At 43.0% G+C, this 14,381-nt stretch overlaps 1 protein-coding gene across 1 annotated transcript in view; it reads right to left on the bottom strand.

The window, feature by feature from the left end:
• Positions 1-14,381, bottom strand: part of PTPRG (protein tyrosine phosphatase receptor type G) — a 696,636-nt gene that overhangs the window by 507,944 nt on the left and 174,311 nt on the right. The window contains exon 2 of the mRNA XM_080675721.1: positions 6,034-6,138. Coding sequence (XP_080531847.1) covers positions 6,034-6,138 — 105 coding nt within the window. The remainder of the gene's footprint in view (positions 1-6,033; positions 6,139-14,381) is intronic.

Genomic DNA, 14,381 nt, shown 5'->3' on the forward strand with positions numbered 1-14,381 from the left:
ATGATATTTCCCCCATTGAACTCAGCTATTAAGACCCACCTTTTACAGCAGACAAATTAAGAACCAAAGAGATAACCAATCTTCAGATGATCATAATGGGACTAGAACAGGCATTTCCAGGATCCTCCAGCCCTCTATGCTAAAACTGTGAGTGTTCACAATGGCACTGTTTAATAAGCCTACACAAGTGAAGGTTTTTGGCTCTTCAAATACAAATAGGATGAGTGCATTATCCAGAATTATGCTACTTGACTAGTTCTAAAGTGCAAAGTTACACTAACATAAACGAAATGCTGTTATGACAATATCCTAAAAGCAAGCCATACAGAGCTTAAATACTTATAACTCTCCTCAAGTGACCGGGACGGAATGCCACTGGAATAACTCGATCAGCATCATTCACCAAACCCCCACAGGAAGGCGATCTAAGGAGCAGGACATAGTAACCCGGGGGCCCAGAATGGCCAATACCCACTCATCTCCCTGCTCCATCTCCTCACCATCCCACTCCCTCATCTTTGTTCCTGCCAAGTCCTCTCCAAAACAGGACCACCAGAATCACAATGAATGCCAACTGAACACTTGCCAGGGATATTCTAGCTCAAGGGAAATGCAGGACCCAAGGGGGAGAAAAGGAAAAAAGATATGTTCCAAATCTCTGAACACTTCTGTGTGAGCCAGGCTAACATCTGCTCCAAAACCCGGGCTATATCAGTATGAGCAGAAGTTGGCAAGCTTTTTCTGTCAAGGATCAGATAATAATATTCTAAACTTTTTGGTCAAAGGTCTATGTGAGATACTCAACTCTTCAGTTGTAGCCTGAAACCAGCCAAGGAAACTACACAAAAGAATAGGCATTGCCGAAACCGGTTTGGCTCAGTGGATAGAGCGTCGGCCTGCGAACTGAAGGGTCCCGGGTTCGATTCCGGTCAAGAGCATGTACCTTGGTTGCGAGCACATCCCCAGTGGGAGGAGTGCAGGAGGCAGCTGATCGATGTTTCTCTCTCATCGATGTTTCTAACTCTCTATCCCTCTCCCTTCCTCTCTGTAAAAAATCAATAAAATATATTAAAAAAAAAAAAGAATAGGCATGGTTTATTGTGTTCCAATAAAACTTTACTCTCAAAAATAGGAGGTGGTTTATAGTTTACCAATCAACTCCTGAACTTGAGGGTAGTTTTCATAACCCTTATTCTCAAATCCAAAATGGGAAATTCTGGTGAAATACAAATAAATGAATTTAGCTTGCTTAGCTCTCAGTATTACCTGGTGACCCTCACTTACTGTCAATCACAGTTACCCACTGAGAGTTCCAATCACAACAACGATAAAGGTGGCAAACAGAGCACGAAGTAGTATTAGGTACTTTATGCTAGGAACTTGTTAAATTGTCTGATTAAAAAAAGCACACTCTGCCCTGACCGGCATGGCTCAGTGGTTAGAAAGCGGGCCCCGTCACTGAAGGGTCCCGGGTTCAATTCTCGGTCAGGGCACATACCTAGGTTGCAGTTGGCTCTCTCACATTGATGTTTCTCTCTCTCTTTCCCTCTCTTCCACTCTCTCTACAAATCAATGGAAAAGAAATGTCCTCAGATGAGAATTAACAAAACAAAACAAAAAAGCACATTCTGACCTGGCTGGGAATTATGCCCTGGACCTGGGAGTTAACCTAGAAATGTGGTCCATTCTCCTTATAGTGTCCTAGAACTGCCTATCATCACAGAAAGATTAACAACCTTGTTGTCAAAACAATGGAATCCTGCTCTTTGCAACCCCCAGCCTGAATTGCCTATAACCTGTAATCATTGTACCGAGGGAGTTTGGTAAGATGTACGCAAGTATTCATGTTCTCTCCAAGGTCGGAGGTTACTGCACCAAGGCATTCAGGAGCCTTCACCCCACATCGCTGGGGAGGGGGGGGGGGAGGAGAATGGGGGGTAGTTAGAGCATATTTTTGTGGATGACCTGCAGCTCTCCCATGTTGCTGGCTATATTGGAAAATACAATGCTCATATAGGATTCACCTTGTCTCTACTTAATTGGCTCAAATAGTGAAAGGCAGCCCAGAGCCATTCGTTATCCACTTTCACAACATCTGGTTTACTGTAGTTTCAAGGCCCTGAGCTGGCCCTGCCTGGGTAGCTCTGTTGGTTAGAGTATTGTCCTGATACAGCAAGGATGCAGGGTCAATCTCCAGTCAGGGCACATACAGAAATCAACTAATGAGTGCATTAAAAAATGGAACAAATCAATGTTTCCCTCTCTCTCTCTCTCTGTCTCTCTTTAATCAAGAAATATTTTTAAAATTTTTAATAAAATAAAGGCCTCGGTCTGATGTGCCAAAAGTAATAGACAACAACTCTTTCTCCTCTCTGCCCTTTCTTTGTCCATTTGCCATTTGCTAAGGAATGTCTTTGATGGACCCCAAGTCTTCTGGACATGAGAACCAATATTCCACCACTTTAGTGTGAGGGGAAGCAGAATTTGCTCCCCCAAAATATGTCTTTGGGGATATTGATTATTTTAAGGTGGTTATTTAAGAAACAGAAGTCAGGAAAAACCTTTGACCTTCCCCATGCAAAAAAGATACTATCATAGATAACTACGGTTTAATGTGAAGCAGACGGCATAGACAAGGAGGAGCCTAGCAAGGCCCATGGGAGCAAAGTCCTCCCTGTGCCCATTGTTTCAAGATGGCCCAACAAACATGTGTTTACTAAACATTAACTCTTTTCATCTCCTTACTTCCCTCTGAAGTCCTAGACCCCTAATTCCCCGCTTCCTTAGTCCTAATCTACACATATACCGCATTTCGTCATATTCTTTAAAATTTTTATGTCGAAGTAAATTCCTCTTGTACATGGAATTAACACCTGATTTTTCTCCTGTTAATCTGCCTATGTCATTCTGATTACTCATCCAGCCAGGAGAACTTTCTAAGGCTGTGAAGCAACTGCTGATGGAGCAACATCAGTATACTTTTCAGGAAGAACTCTTTAAAGCATGAGGAATGCACACCATCAACTCAACGGATACCTTTCCCATTCTCTTATTCTCCTTCTATTTGCTGAATTGGGGCCAGCAAGTGACCTCCCCGGTTCTTCCAAACCAGTCCGTATCTCTCTGGGCATCCTTCCATGACTGTCCTATCCCAATTTCAGAAAAGAAAACACAATAGGAGCTGACAAAAACTATAGCCTGTGGGCCCTATCCAGCTGGCCAGCTATGTGAATATGGCCTACAAATAAGAATGATTTCCATATTATTGTTATTTATTTATTTATTTGTTTGTTTGTTTATTTATTTATTTATTTTTGGTTCATCCTCACCTGAGAATATTTTCCCCATTGATTTTTAGAGGGAGGGAGAGAAGCAGAGAGGGAGTAATGGGGAGAAGGAGAGAGAGAGATACATCAATGTGAGAAAGACACATCGATTGCCTCGCACACGAGCACTGACTGGGACACGGATCAAATCTGCAAACCAGGTAATGTGCCCTTGACCAGGAATCAAACCTGAGACCCTCTGGTGCACAGGCTGATGCTCAAACCACTGAACATACCTGCCAGGAGTGGTTTCTATCTTTTTAAATGGTTGAGGGGGAAAAAAATTAATAAGTATCCTGGGCAAATGAGTAGGAGCTGGGAAGAGGAGAGGAAAAGGGAGGGGAAATGGGACATACCTGTAATACTATAACAAAAGAAAATATATTTAAAAAGAAAAAGAAGTATAATATTTCCTGACACATGGAAATTAAATAGAATTAAAATTTCAGTGATCATAAATACAATTTTACGGGAACACAGCCAGTTTGTCCATATTACCTATGGGTGCTTTTGCACTAAAATGGCAGAGCTGAGTGGTTGCAATAAACACCACATGCCCAGCAAAGCCTAAGATATTCACTATCTGCATCTTGCCAGAAAAGCATGAAACCCCTGACGTTGAACTATTCGACTTCCCATCAGTAAAAGACGTTCCCAATCCAGACAAGGCACTCCAGAAATACAAAATGGAGACGCATTAAGTCCACCACATATACACAATGACACCATCCGAGAGAGATCATACACTGTGTCCACTCCTAGCTAATCAATGAGGAGAGCGTAAGCCTTGCGTTCCTTCACTCCATTTTCAACTGGAGATGCAGATGGGACGTAACTTCCAACTCTCGACTAGCACCATTAGTATCCTAGATTGATGAACCGTAAATAGCAGGCCACTTTCTGCTGCTTCTTAACTGAACTGCAGACACAGAGTACAAAAAGATAAATTTTCTTTGGGTTTCTGGGCAAGGAGCTCTCTATATATGTAATTTTGGCTTTTGTCTCCAAATTTCCTTCATTTATCAAAAATGTTGACAAAAAGGCTCTAATTAGATCATTCTAATCACAAGAAACTGGGTGTGATGGAAGACTTCAGAATCACTATCTGTTCTTTGGAAAACAAAACAGATAGGCTATTCTCCCTGTAGGGGCAGGAGATTTATCAAGAGACAAAAGGATGCAAAAAGCCAATAGATAAGGTGTAATTAAAGATCAGGCCTATAAATTTTACACTGACAAAGATTTAAGAGGATTTGCAGGTAGAAATTCAGGATTTAAAACCTGAGTATCATTATGAAAATAATACCATTCAGTTTTGTATGCAACCACATTCAATAATATATAGGTTTATTATTAAGACTAATACCTGTGCCTTCCAGCCCTTTCATACAAAGAATTTAAATTATTCAGTGCCAAAGAAATTTCCAAAGTGGCCTATTTTCTTCAAGTATTCCTCCTTAATTAGCTACATGTTCCATGTATTGAGCATCTGTTTTAGAAACAGCAATCACCTATCATATCTCTGTTAGTTGTTAGAGGCATTAATTTAGAAAGGTTTATGTATTCTTATAGGTTTTCATCCCCCCCCCATAATGTAATAAAATTACTTCCAATAGAATATTCAAGATGGTTATAATACAGGGTGGGGCAAAAGTAGGTCTATAGTTGTTTGTATAGGACATAATACAATCCTATATAATAAAAGCCTAATATGCAAATCGACCAAAACAAACGGTGGAACGCCCTGTCGGTGGGGGGCAGGGCCAGTGAGCGGACTGAGCCAGGCCAGCCAGGGTGGGTACCAGCAGGAAGAGGGAGGAGACGGTGATCAGAGGGGCAGCAGCAGCAACCAGCAACAGCGGAGGGGTGATAGGGGTGTGGTGTGTGTGTGTGTGTGGGCGGGGGGTACTGGTCACTCGCTGGCCGGCGCTGGCCGCCAATCGGCCCGCCAGTAGCCTCCCACAGAGGAAGGCCAGACTGACGGCTTAGGCCCGCTCCCATCAATCAGACATCCCCTGAGGGCCCCCAGACTGGGAGAGGGCACAGGACAGGCTGAGGGACCTCCCCCACCTCCAGTGCTAGAATTTTCATGCACCGGGCCTCTGGCAATTAGTAAAGAATAAACTGTGTTTTGTGTGTTCACAACTGTAAACCTACTTTTGCCTGCCCTGTAGTGCTCTCTTCACTGGCTCAAAGGCCAAAAGGAAAAAGAAAAGGAAAAAGAACTGCAGAATACTATATAGTAGAGAGGGCTGAAGTCTATTCAACTAAGATCTGACTTGAAACTAAAGTTGCATCTCTTAGATTAAAGCATAAATGATCATTTTGATGTGTGATGCTCTATAATATTTGGCAGACATTTAGCAGCTCCAGACTAGCCTCTGGAATCCCAGCCACTGGAAAGACAGATAAGGAAAGGCTGCGTCTTTTGGAAAATGACAAGTTTGGCATAATAACTCGTTAACAAGTGAAGTTCAGGAAATAAATTCAGGGGGAAACAGATTGATCGAGAACACAGGCAGGAGGGATCATTTAAGGCACTTTAATAACCTCGAGGCAAAACAGGCTTGAATATTTGAACTTTTAGGGAATCACAAAAGGTATGAACAGACAGAAGTCTGGCATGAAGGTGATTCCAAGTGAACCTTCCGGTGAGTTGAATGAGAGGCCACTGACCTGTGAGATACCGCTCAGAACAGTCACTTACCGGAGTAGGCCCAGTACGGGTCCCCAGAGGCCTTGCGCCTACGGATCTGCGAGGAGCTGCTGTGTCTGTTGTCCTGAAGGGAGCCGACGTAGCCTTCGGTCAATGCTGGAAGGAAGACAGGAGAGCCACAGTGAGACAAAGGCAGCACCACTGAGCCCAGGAAGGTGTCAAATGCACACCAGTAAGTGACTTCTTAGAAGCAGGGGCCTTGGAATGACGAATAGAACCTATTGGTTTTACAGAAAAACAGCTACAGGAGACTCTAGAGACATTACCGGGGTTACTCTTAATATTAATCACAGCTTACAAGCCAAGAAGCTCAAAGCACTAGGCACTTTATATACATTATCTTCGTTAGTCTGCAAGGCAGTCAAACTGGACCTTAGAGAAGTTCTTTAACGTGCTCAAGGTCGTACAACTAGAAGACCAGGAGCCTGCATCAAGCCTATGTGGTGGGTGCAAAGGGCCTCTAGCCGCAGTTGATCTTCAGAGAGCAAGGGTCACTCCATCTCTTTTACAGATGGAGGAAGTGAGGCTCAGAGCCGAGGTCACTGAGGTTAAGTGTGCAGCAGGTCACAGGCCCAAACTTAAGTACCTACATCAAAGCCAGGGCTGCTGCCACCCACATGCAGCACGCCTGAGCCTAGGAGACTCCCACCGTAGAGTAGCAGATTTCCACATCCTTTGGACCCCAAAGAGTCAGTCACCTACTGTAAGTGGGAATATGAAATTTAAAACCCTCCAAGGACAACAGAAAAAAAACACTGCCCTGGCCAGATGGCTCCGTTGCCTGGGGCCTCATCCTGTACACCAAAAAGTTCAGGTTCGAATCCCAGTCAAGGCACATACCTAGGTTGTGGGTTCAGTCCCTGGTCAGGGTGTGTATGAGAAGCAACCGATCGATGTTTCTCTCACATCAGTTTTTCTCTCCCTCTCTCCCTAAAAAACCAATAAAAATATTCTCAGGTGAGGATTTAAAAAAAAGAAAAAAGAAAGAAACCCTGCTTAATGATGTATTTTTTGAAAACTCAAACTGTATCTGATCTTCGACCCAATGGTGGAGGATTCCATCTGCCAGCTCTTGTGTTCAAAGCCCACCCCCGCCCCATCCCATCATGGATGCAAATCTCTTTTGTTGTGAGCCCACACCTGAGTGCACTGATGTGTAAAAAGACAAATATCACAGGTGCCCAGAATCCAAAATGAAATGGAATTACACTTCAAACAATACATCCCAGCTGTCTATGTTAACATTTAAACGCATCCAAACAAAATCAAATGTGCTTTTAAAAAGCAAAGAAAGCGGTTAGGGGAACTGTACAGTCAATTAAAAATTAGGATGGCACCAGGAAAACATAATACATTTTCTATTCCAAATTAGTCAAAGGAATAATAATAATAATCTCACCATCATGGCATTAGCAATGCAGACACTGAGACAGTCATGAAGTAAATGAGGAAACATATAAAATACTTTATGCTTACATGTCAATTGCAAATACCAGCTTTAATGCTTAAACAAAGAACAAAGATATTCCAGCAAGTGAACTCTTCCGAGAGAAAGAAGAATCTTTGAAAATCCGGAAACACATCGAAAAAGCAAAATTGGTGTTGTTTATGCCTGCTCATTGGTCCTGAATGACAGAGTAAAAATCTAAGTCACTTTTCATTTTTAAAGTATGCTGAAGTTTTAGGTACCTACCATCTACTCCATTCTAGTTTTTGCAGATGAGCCATACAAAGCCCCAAGAAGTTGACCATTCTAAGCTTCTAGGGATCAAAATTAAATCTCTCATCTCCTAATCTACTTTTTGTCCATATACTAAAGCACACCAAATGAATAACTGCTAATTCTCCATGTATTTGGGAAGCTTTTTAAATGTATCTGTTTGCTGTGTATCTTAGAGCTAGTTCACTCTAATTATTCCCAAACAATTCTTCCTCTTAGTATCAGGACAATGAGTAAGAGTGTCTTGACCTTGGGAGTAATCCATGTGGCTTCCATTAGGGCATGTGATTGAGCCTCAGTTTCCTTATCTGTAACACAGAGCTAAAATCCAACCCCACAGGATAGTTATTTAGAAATACAAGTTATTGTGAGCAGAGCACCTAACTCAGCATGGGGCGTATGGTGCTTTTAAAGGCCTGATAACATAGTGGCAATCTGTTGCTGTTTTTGAAACCACCATAGCCCCCACTTCCTTAGCCAGAGTCAGACATTGGAGAGCCTTGCCCCCTTCCCTCTCCTGTCTCCCTGCCAGCTGTGTATGTGCGCGTGCACATGTGTGCGTAATGGGGGAGTGAGGGCGTGCGGGCAACAGAATGACACTACTTTGGCTTAAGCCAGTCAGACCATGTCCCTGGCTCCCAACAATGTGTTTAGAAATGGGGACATCCACCAATCAGAGAGATTCTCCTCTCTTCCTGAGCTCTTATGGCATGAGCTGGAAGCCTGGGGGGGGGGGGGGGCGGGGGTGGGGGGGGGGGGGGACTGAGGATCCAGCAAGGGGTCAGCAGAGGAACTCAATGATGGAACCAAGCCAGAGGAAGCAAAATCTGTGGATGATTTCTATTGCCAAATTTTAAGCCAGGGACAAAGCCAATTTAAAACCAACCCCATGGAAGCTTTAAATCTACATGAACCAACCACCTGCCAAAGTTTAGTTTTCTGTCTCTTACATGCAAAAGACCCCCAAATGATACAAATTGTGACCTGGTGACCTTCAAACAAGGCACATCAACTCCTGATCATCAAGTTCTCCATCCATAAAGGCCATTGTTAAACTCCAGCTCTGGCTCTCAACTCTGGATACTTTAATAATAATAACAACAACAATCCTATATAATAAAGAGCTAATATGCTAATTAGACCGACAGCAGAACGACCTTCCTGAGTGACCTTATGGAATGACCAGTGGGTGGGGGGTGGGGCTGCAAGGGCCCACTCTTGCACGAATTTCATGCATTGGGCCTCTAGTAACAATAACAATAAAGAACCCTATACCTGGACCCTACCTGCAGATATTAGAATTTAATTGGGGGGGCGGGGGGGCAGATATCAGTATTTTTTTTAAGTTATCCAGAGATAAGAAGCACAAACCTCCCTGGATAAGCCAGACCTAGGGTCCTGTTCATTCTCAGCTTCTACCCTGCAACCTGTAACTTCACATGTTAAGCATAACATGAGTAAAGAGCTGGCCAGGCAGAAACGAACAACATGCTGCAGAAATCACCGGGTGTGGTGTTAACCTCAGAATTTAGACCAACAAACCTGAACGGAGCCAGAGGTCTAGCCAGGAAACTGACAAACAAACGAACCAGGTATCACCGTAAACGGAATGAGGTAAACCTCAAGGATATTAACTCCTATGCCTTTTACAGGAGATGTTATCTAGTATCACAATCTCCACAACCAGTCCTCTTTTTTTCTTTATCTTTTTTTTTTTTTTTTTTCCCCTGAAAAGGAGATGCTTTCCATTTCCCAGAACCTTTGAGAATGTCAGGCTGGGGCAGAGTAGGATGCAGGCGGCCAGCCTGTCTCTCATTTGTGTGGCTTCCACACTGGCAGCTGCATTACCCATCCTGCTGGACAGCAAAGACAGGGCCAGAGCTGCATCAGGTAAGCGCGCCAACCTGCCAGTCCTGAGAAGCAGACCCTGATGCCAAAAGTCTTCACCTGGACTAGACAGAGGTTATAGATTTGGGCTCCAATACCTGCCAGCTCCTCCCACCCCCTAAAATATTAGTGAAAAAGCAAAACTACAAAGATCTATTTCATCCAAGAAACAAGGGGGTTACATATCAGGAGGTCCTCCCCTGACTCTGCAAATCAATGCATCCATGACCCAAGAGCAGACCCCTTCCCAGCCATCTGCACACATCGTACTGGTGTGAGCAGTGGAACTGCCCGTCTACAGGTAGTTCAAGTCAGAACAAAAGGAAGAGGTGTGGTTTTGATGTGTACAGACCAAAGAACAAGCAGTAACATCCGGGGCAGGACCATCTCAAGGAAGGTGGGTCCCCCTGTCTTCATCTCACTCCCCAGAGTATGGAGGTAGAATGCGGGGTTGGAATGGGCAGGAAGCCCGGCTGGAATAGCTCAGGTGGTTGAGCATCATCCCGTGCACCGAAAGGTTACAGGTTAGATCCCCAGTCGGGGCCGGTAAGGAAGGCGACCAATTGATGTTTCTCTCTCACACTGATACCTCTCTCTCTCTCTCTCTCTCTCTCTCTCTCTCTCTCTCTCTCTCTCTCTCTCTGCATGTCCTCGGGCAAAAAAAACCTGCTTCTGAAGAGCATGCTGCCCGGCCTCTGATTTCCTTAGAGATTAGGAACTCACAACCTATCACCCACGGTGGAACCTTGCAGATGATAGCTGTTCAATTGTGAGTGACTACATTAATAAATACATGAAAAGTGGAAGGCTGGTGGTTGTGTGTGTTGGGGGTAAGATTATGTGTATCTGCATGTATATGCTGTGTTTATATAAACCACAAGCAGAAACACCACCTTCTCCTCCACTGTCTTACTTTCTAGACACTGCCCCGTCTCAGAAACAACAAACATCTACAAGAGAAGCTGGAAGGAATGAACCCTGGACCTCAAAGCAGTTCTTTGGGGCGGCAACTCCGAAATGAACTGGGTAGCAGGGGACTTTATCCCCTGGCACGTACACTATGCGATAGAGATGACTATATTTAGTGTTCCCTGTCATTTCCTCTATGTCAGTAATGTGTGATTTCTTTTTCCCTGAATAAGAACATAATCATGGACTACTGGCACTTGCATTTAAAACGAAACAAACTCTTAGTTCCCAAAAGTATGTTAATCGTATAACCAAGTTTTTCTTTTAAAAAACTTTTTCAAATTATTATTTGAACAGCAGTCAAAAAGATGTATCTAGTATCTTAAAGCACTTATTACTTTACTGGCAAGGAGCAGAGATTTGCAAAGAGAAACAATCCGTGGTTCCCAAGATACAGAGTCAGCACACCAAACTCAATCAATTTTAATACTCTTTGTATCTTCTAAACTCCAACAGCCAACCAGCAGCGGCATGGCAATGATATGTATGGTAAGTCTATGAATCATGCTATTGATTTTCAATATCTTCTCTGCAGAAAATTAAATTATGCAAATGCATGCCTTTACGGGTCCTTACCTTAATGTAAAATTGCATCCCTGTTTATGTCAGCAACTTAATTACACAATTAGAAATGGAGAATGCTTATGAAAAGATGTAGTTTCATTCTTTAGAACAGACAATAAGTGTAAATCTGCCCTTAATTATCGTGTGTCTAACAAGAAGGAGGAGCTGCTGTTATACAAACTACCAGGTTCTACAGCACCAAGCCCACTGCAGGAGCTGAAATTGTCGGTCAGCAGAAAGTACAGAAGGGCTCCTTAAGTGGGGTCATCACACTTCGAAGAACTGGGGCCACAGTGATATGACAAGGATAGAGGGCAGAGGCTGTTCAGGCCTGTACACTGAAGTGGGCTCCTCCTCAAAGAGGTCCTGTCTAGTGTGAGTTTAACCAGCAGGAGTGCACTCACACATGTACACCCACATGTACACACACCCGCATGTTGACTAACCTGGGCATGAGGAAGAGCAAACTTGGGCTGCCTTCAAAGGCCTGGATCCTATAATCATAAAATGAGTTTAGAAAGGAAAACCCAGCAACTCCCACCATCCAGGACCATCTGAGTCTCTCAATTCTGACAGGGTGACAGTGGAGATCACAAAACCAAGAGCATGAAGCAGCCACTGTTGCTCCTGTCTCACTCAGCAGGAGGCATCTGGTCCCTGTGCAGAGAGCTAAGCCAGTGGCGGGTATTTTCGTCAGGGAGTTTTCATCAACTCTACCACTACCTCTGAGAATTTCTACCAAGCATCCCTCATTTCCATCCTGGAGCGAAAAAGACAAACGGTTTCCAGACCCAAAGTCTCAATTCTTTCCCATAAAAATATCCTAAGAGTTACCTCCACTGAAGATATCAATGAAACTGATTCCTAAGTGCATGACTTAATCTCCCAGAGCACTGGACACAGTTTCCAAGAAGAAATGTTTTTATGCTGGCAATATAAAAGCAGATGTGTACTCCATCTGCCGCAACCGTAATCTTCAGGAGGGTTCTTTCTATAACCCTTACTCTGGGTTTCACAGAAATGTTGACCTGGGAGGGCGGGAGGAAGAGTTTCCCTTTGTGTTAACTCGTGTGTGTTAATGTGCAGGCTGAACATTCTCCATACAAAGAAACCAGCTCCTGCCCTGACCGGTTTGGCTGAGTGGATAGAGCATCGGCTTGCGGACTGAAAGGTCCCAGGTTCGATTCCAGTCAAGGGCATGTGCCTTGGTTGCGGGCACATCCCCAGTAGGAGGTGTGCAGGAGGCAGCTGATCGGTGTTTCTCTCTCATCGATGTTTCTAACTCTCTATCCCTCTCCCTTCCTCTCTGTAAAAAAGCAATAAAATATATTAAAAAAAAAAAGAAAGAAAGAAACCAGCTCCTCTAGAAACACTACATTAGATAACATTCCTGATAAAAATGGCTTTTCGGTTTAACTGTCAGAGAAAAGGGTCACTGAATCTACAAGGGGTGAAAATAAACATTTTTCGCCCACAATTCCAAATGTAGAAATTGAAACTACAGAGTGGAACTAATGTCTTATTGCTTTTAACAAAGGTGGGATATTTACATACAGGTATATGCACCTGTGCACCTGAAAACGAATGGAAGTCTGAGGTGTCCACCAAGAAAGAAAGACGTGGTCCCTACAAGCATTTCAATGTAACCACGGCATTCCTCCACCTGAGGTATCATCTCGTCATGTTGAACCGCTAATGCCCATTGATCCCAGCTATGTCATGAACTCCCACCGGATGAAGTGATTAGATGGCAGAGGTTATGAAGAGGTGAAACCAGTAAGTTTAAGATGAGAACAGCCCGAAGTTCCATCCACAACATGGTCACACATCTTATACTCAAAGCAAAACAGTGTAGTGGCCCTTGAGGGTATTTCCACTTTCAACTGTATGTCCAATTCTAGGTCATTCCAAAGGACTTAGACACCTGGGAGAATTGGCCAGCTTCCATTCAAAATTGAAAACCTCAAAACTAAGAAATTCTGGTTCCCTGGTGCCAGAATGGAAATTACTTCGGATGGATGGATGGCTCCCACACAGAGTCCTAGTTCACTACCAGAGTCACTGCCAGAAGCCTGCCCACTGGAAAGCAGGAAGAGCAACCCTGCTTTCAAATCCAGAATGCCTGCTTCCAGAGTGGCAGGCAACCCGTGAAGCAGGCTGTTTGTCTCCATTATTACAGCTCATACAACAAACTAATTAAAGATCCCTCAAGGATGGCGAAATCGCTACCAAGCATAATTTTCTCTACATTTTGAAGAGCATTTAAGAACATTAAAACCACACAATAGTCTAAAATGAATAAATCTTTATCTTTTTTGTGCCTACAATGAGCAAAAGTATCAAATTATAGTCAAAGTAATTCAATATTCCAATCAGCCCCTCATCTCCTTTGTGCCTGGCTTCAATTAATTATAGTAAAACGTACTCAGGGTCCCAAAAAAAAGCAGAATCAAAAGGTTCATTCCTTTGTAACTACTTCATTTACAAATAGTCCCTCAGATATTTGTGATACTGAACTGACCTAAGATATAATAGATTATATTACAGTAAATTGCCTATTTTATCACATTCAAAGGTACTTATTGTCCCAACTACAAAAATATATTTTTTCATCATCTGAAGTGATAAAGAGACCTCACACAGAGCCATGACTCTTTCAAGTAAAACAGGTAATTGACACTTCAAGGGAAGGGGAAGCACACACAGTGTAGTATCCTAGTGGGCAAAGAACACACAACAGGCTTGTAAAAAGGACTTAGGTCAGGGGGAGACTCAAAATACTGTAATTTTCTCCTTGTTATTTTCCTCTAAAGTACTGATTCCAAAAGGTGGAAATCATTTTTTTTTAATCAGACAGGACTAAAAGGGACAAAAAACTAGAGCCATGCCTCCACAAATTTAACTACATCACAGTTTTAACCCTTCAGAAACAAAAATACATGTTTCCCAACAGGTCCAAGAAAAGGTACACTAGAAAGCGGATTTATATGGGAGCTCAGAGGCACCCTCCTAAAAAAGAATTATATGTCTGACTTCAAATATTTTATAACATCAGGTAGAAATAAATCAACCAGCTCTTCCAATCCATTTTAATGCTGTTTGGTTTTCAAAGTATCATATCTCTCGATTTTATAAAATTCCTAAGAAAATGAGGATTAGTCATGGGGAGTATTCTGCTAATGTCGACTGTCACAAATTC

This window comes from Plecotus auritus (genome assembly GCF_963455305.1).
Source record: "Plecotus auritus genome assembly, chromosome: 6".
In the NCBI taxonomy this organism is placed as follows: Eukaryota; Metazoa; Chordata; class Mammalia; order Chiroptera; family Vespertilionidae; genus Plecotus; species Plecotus auritus.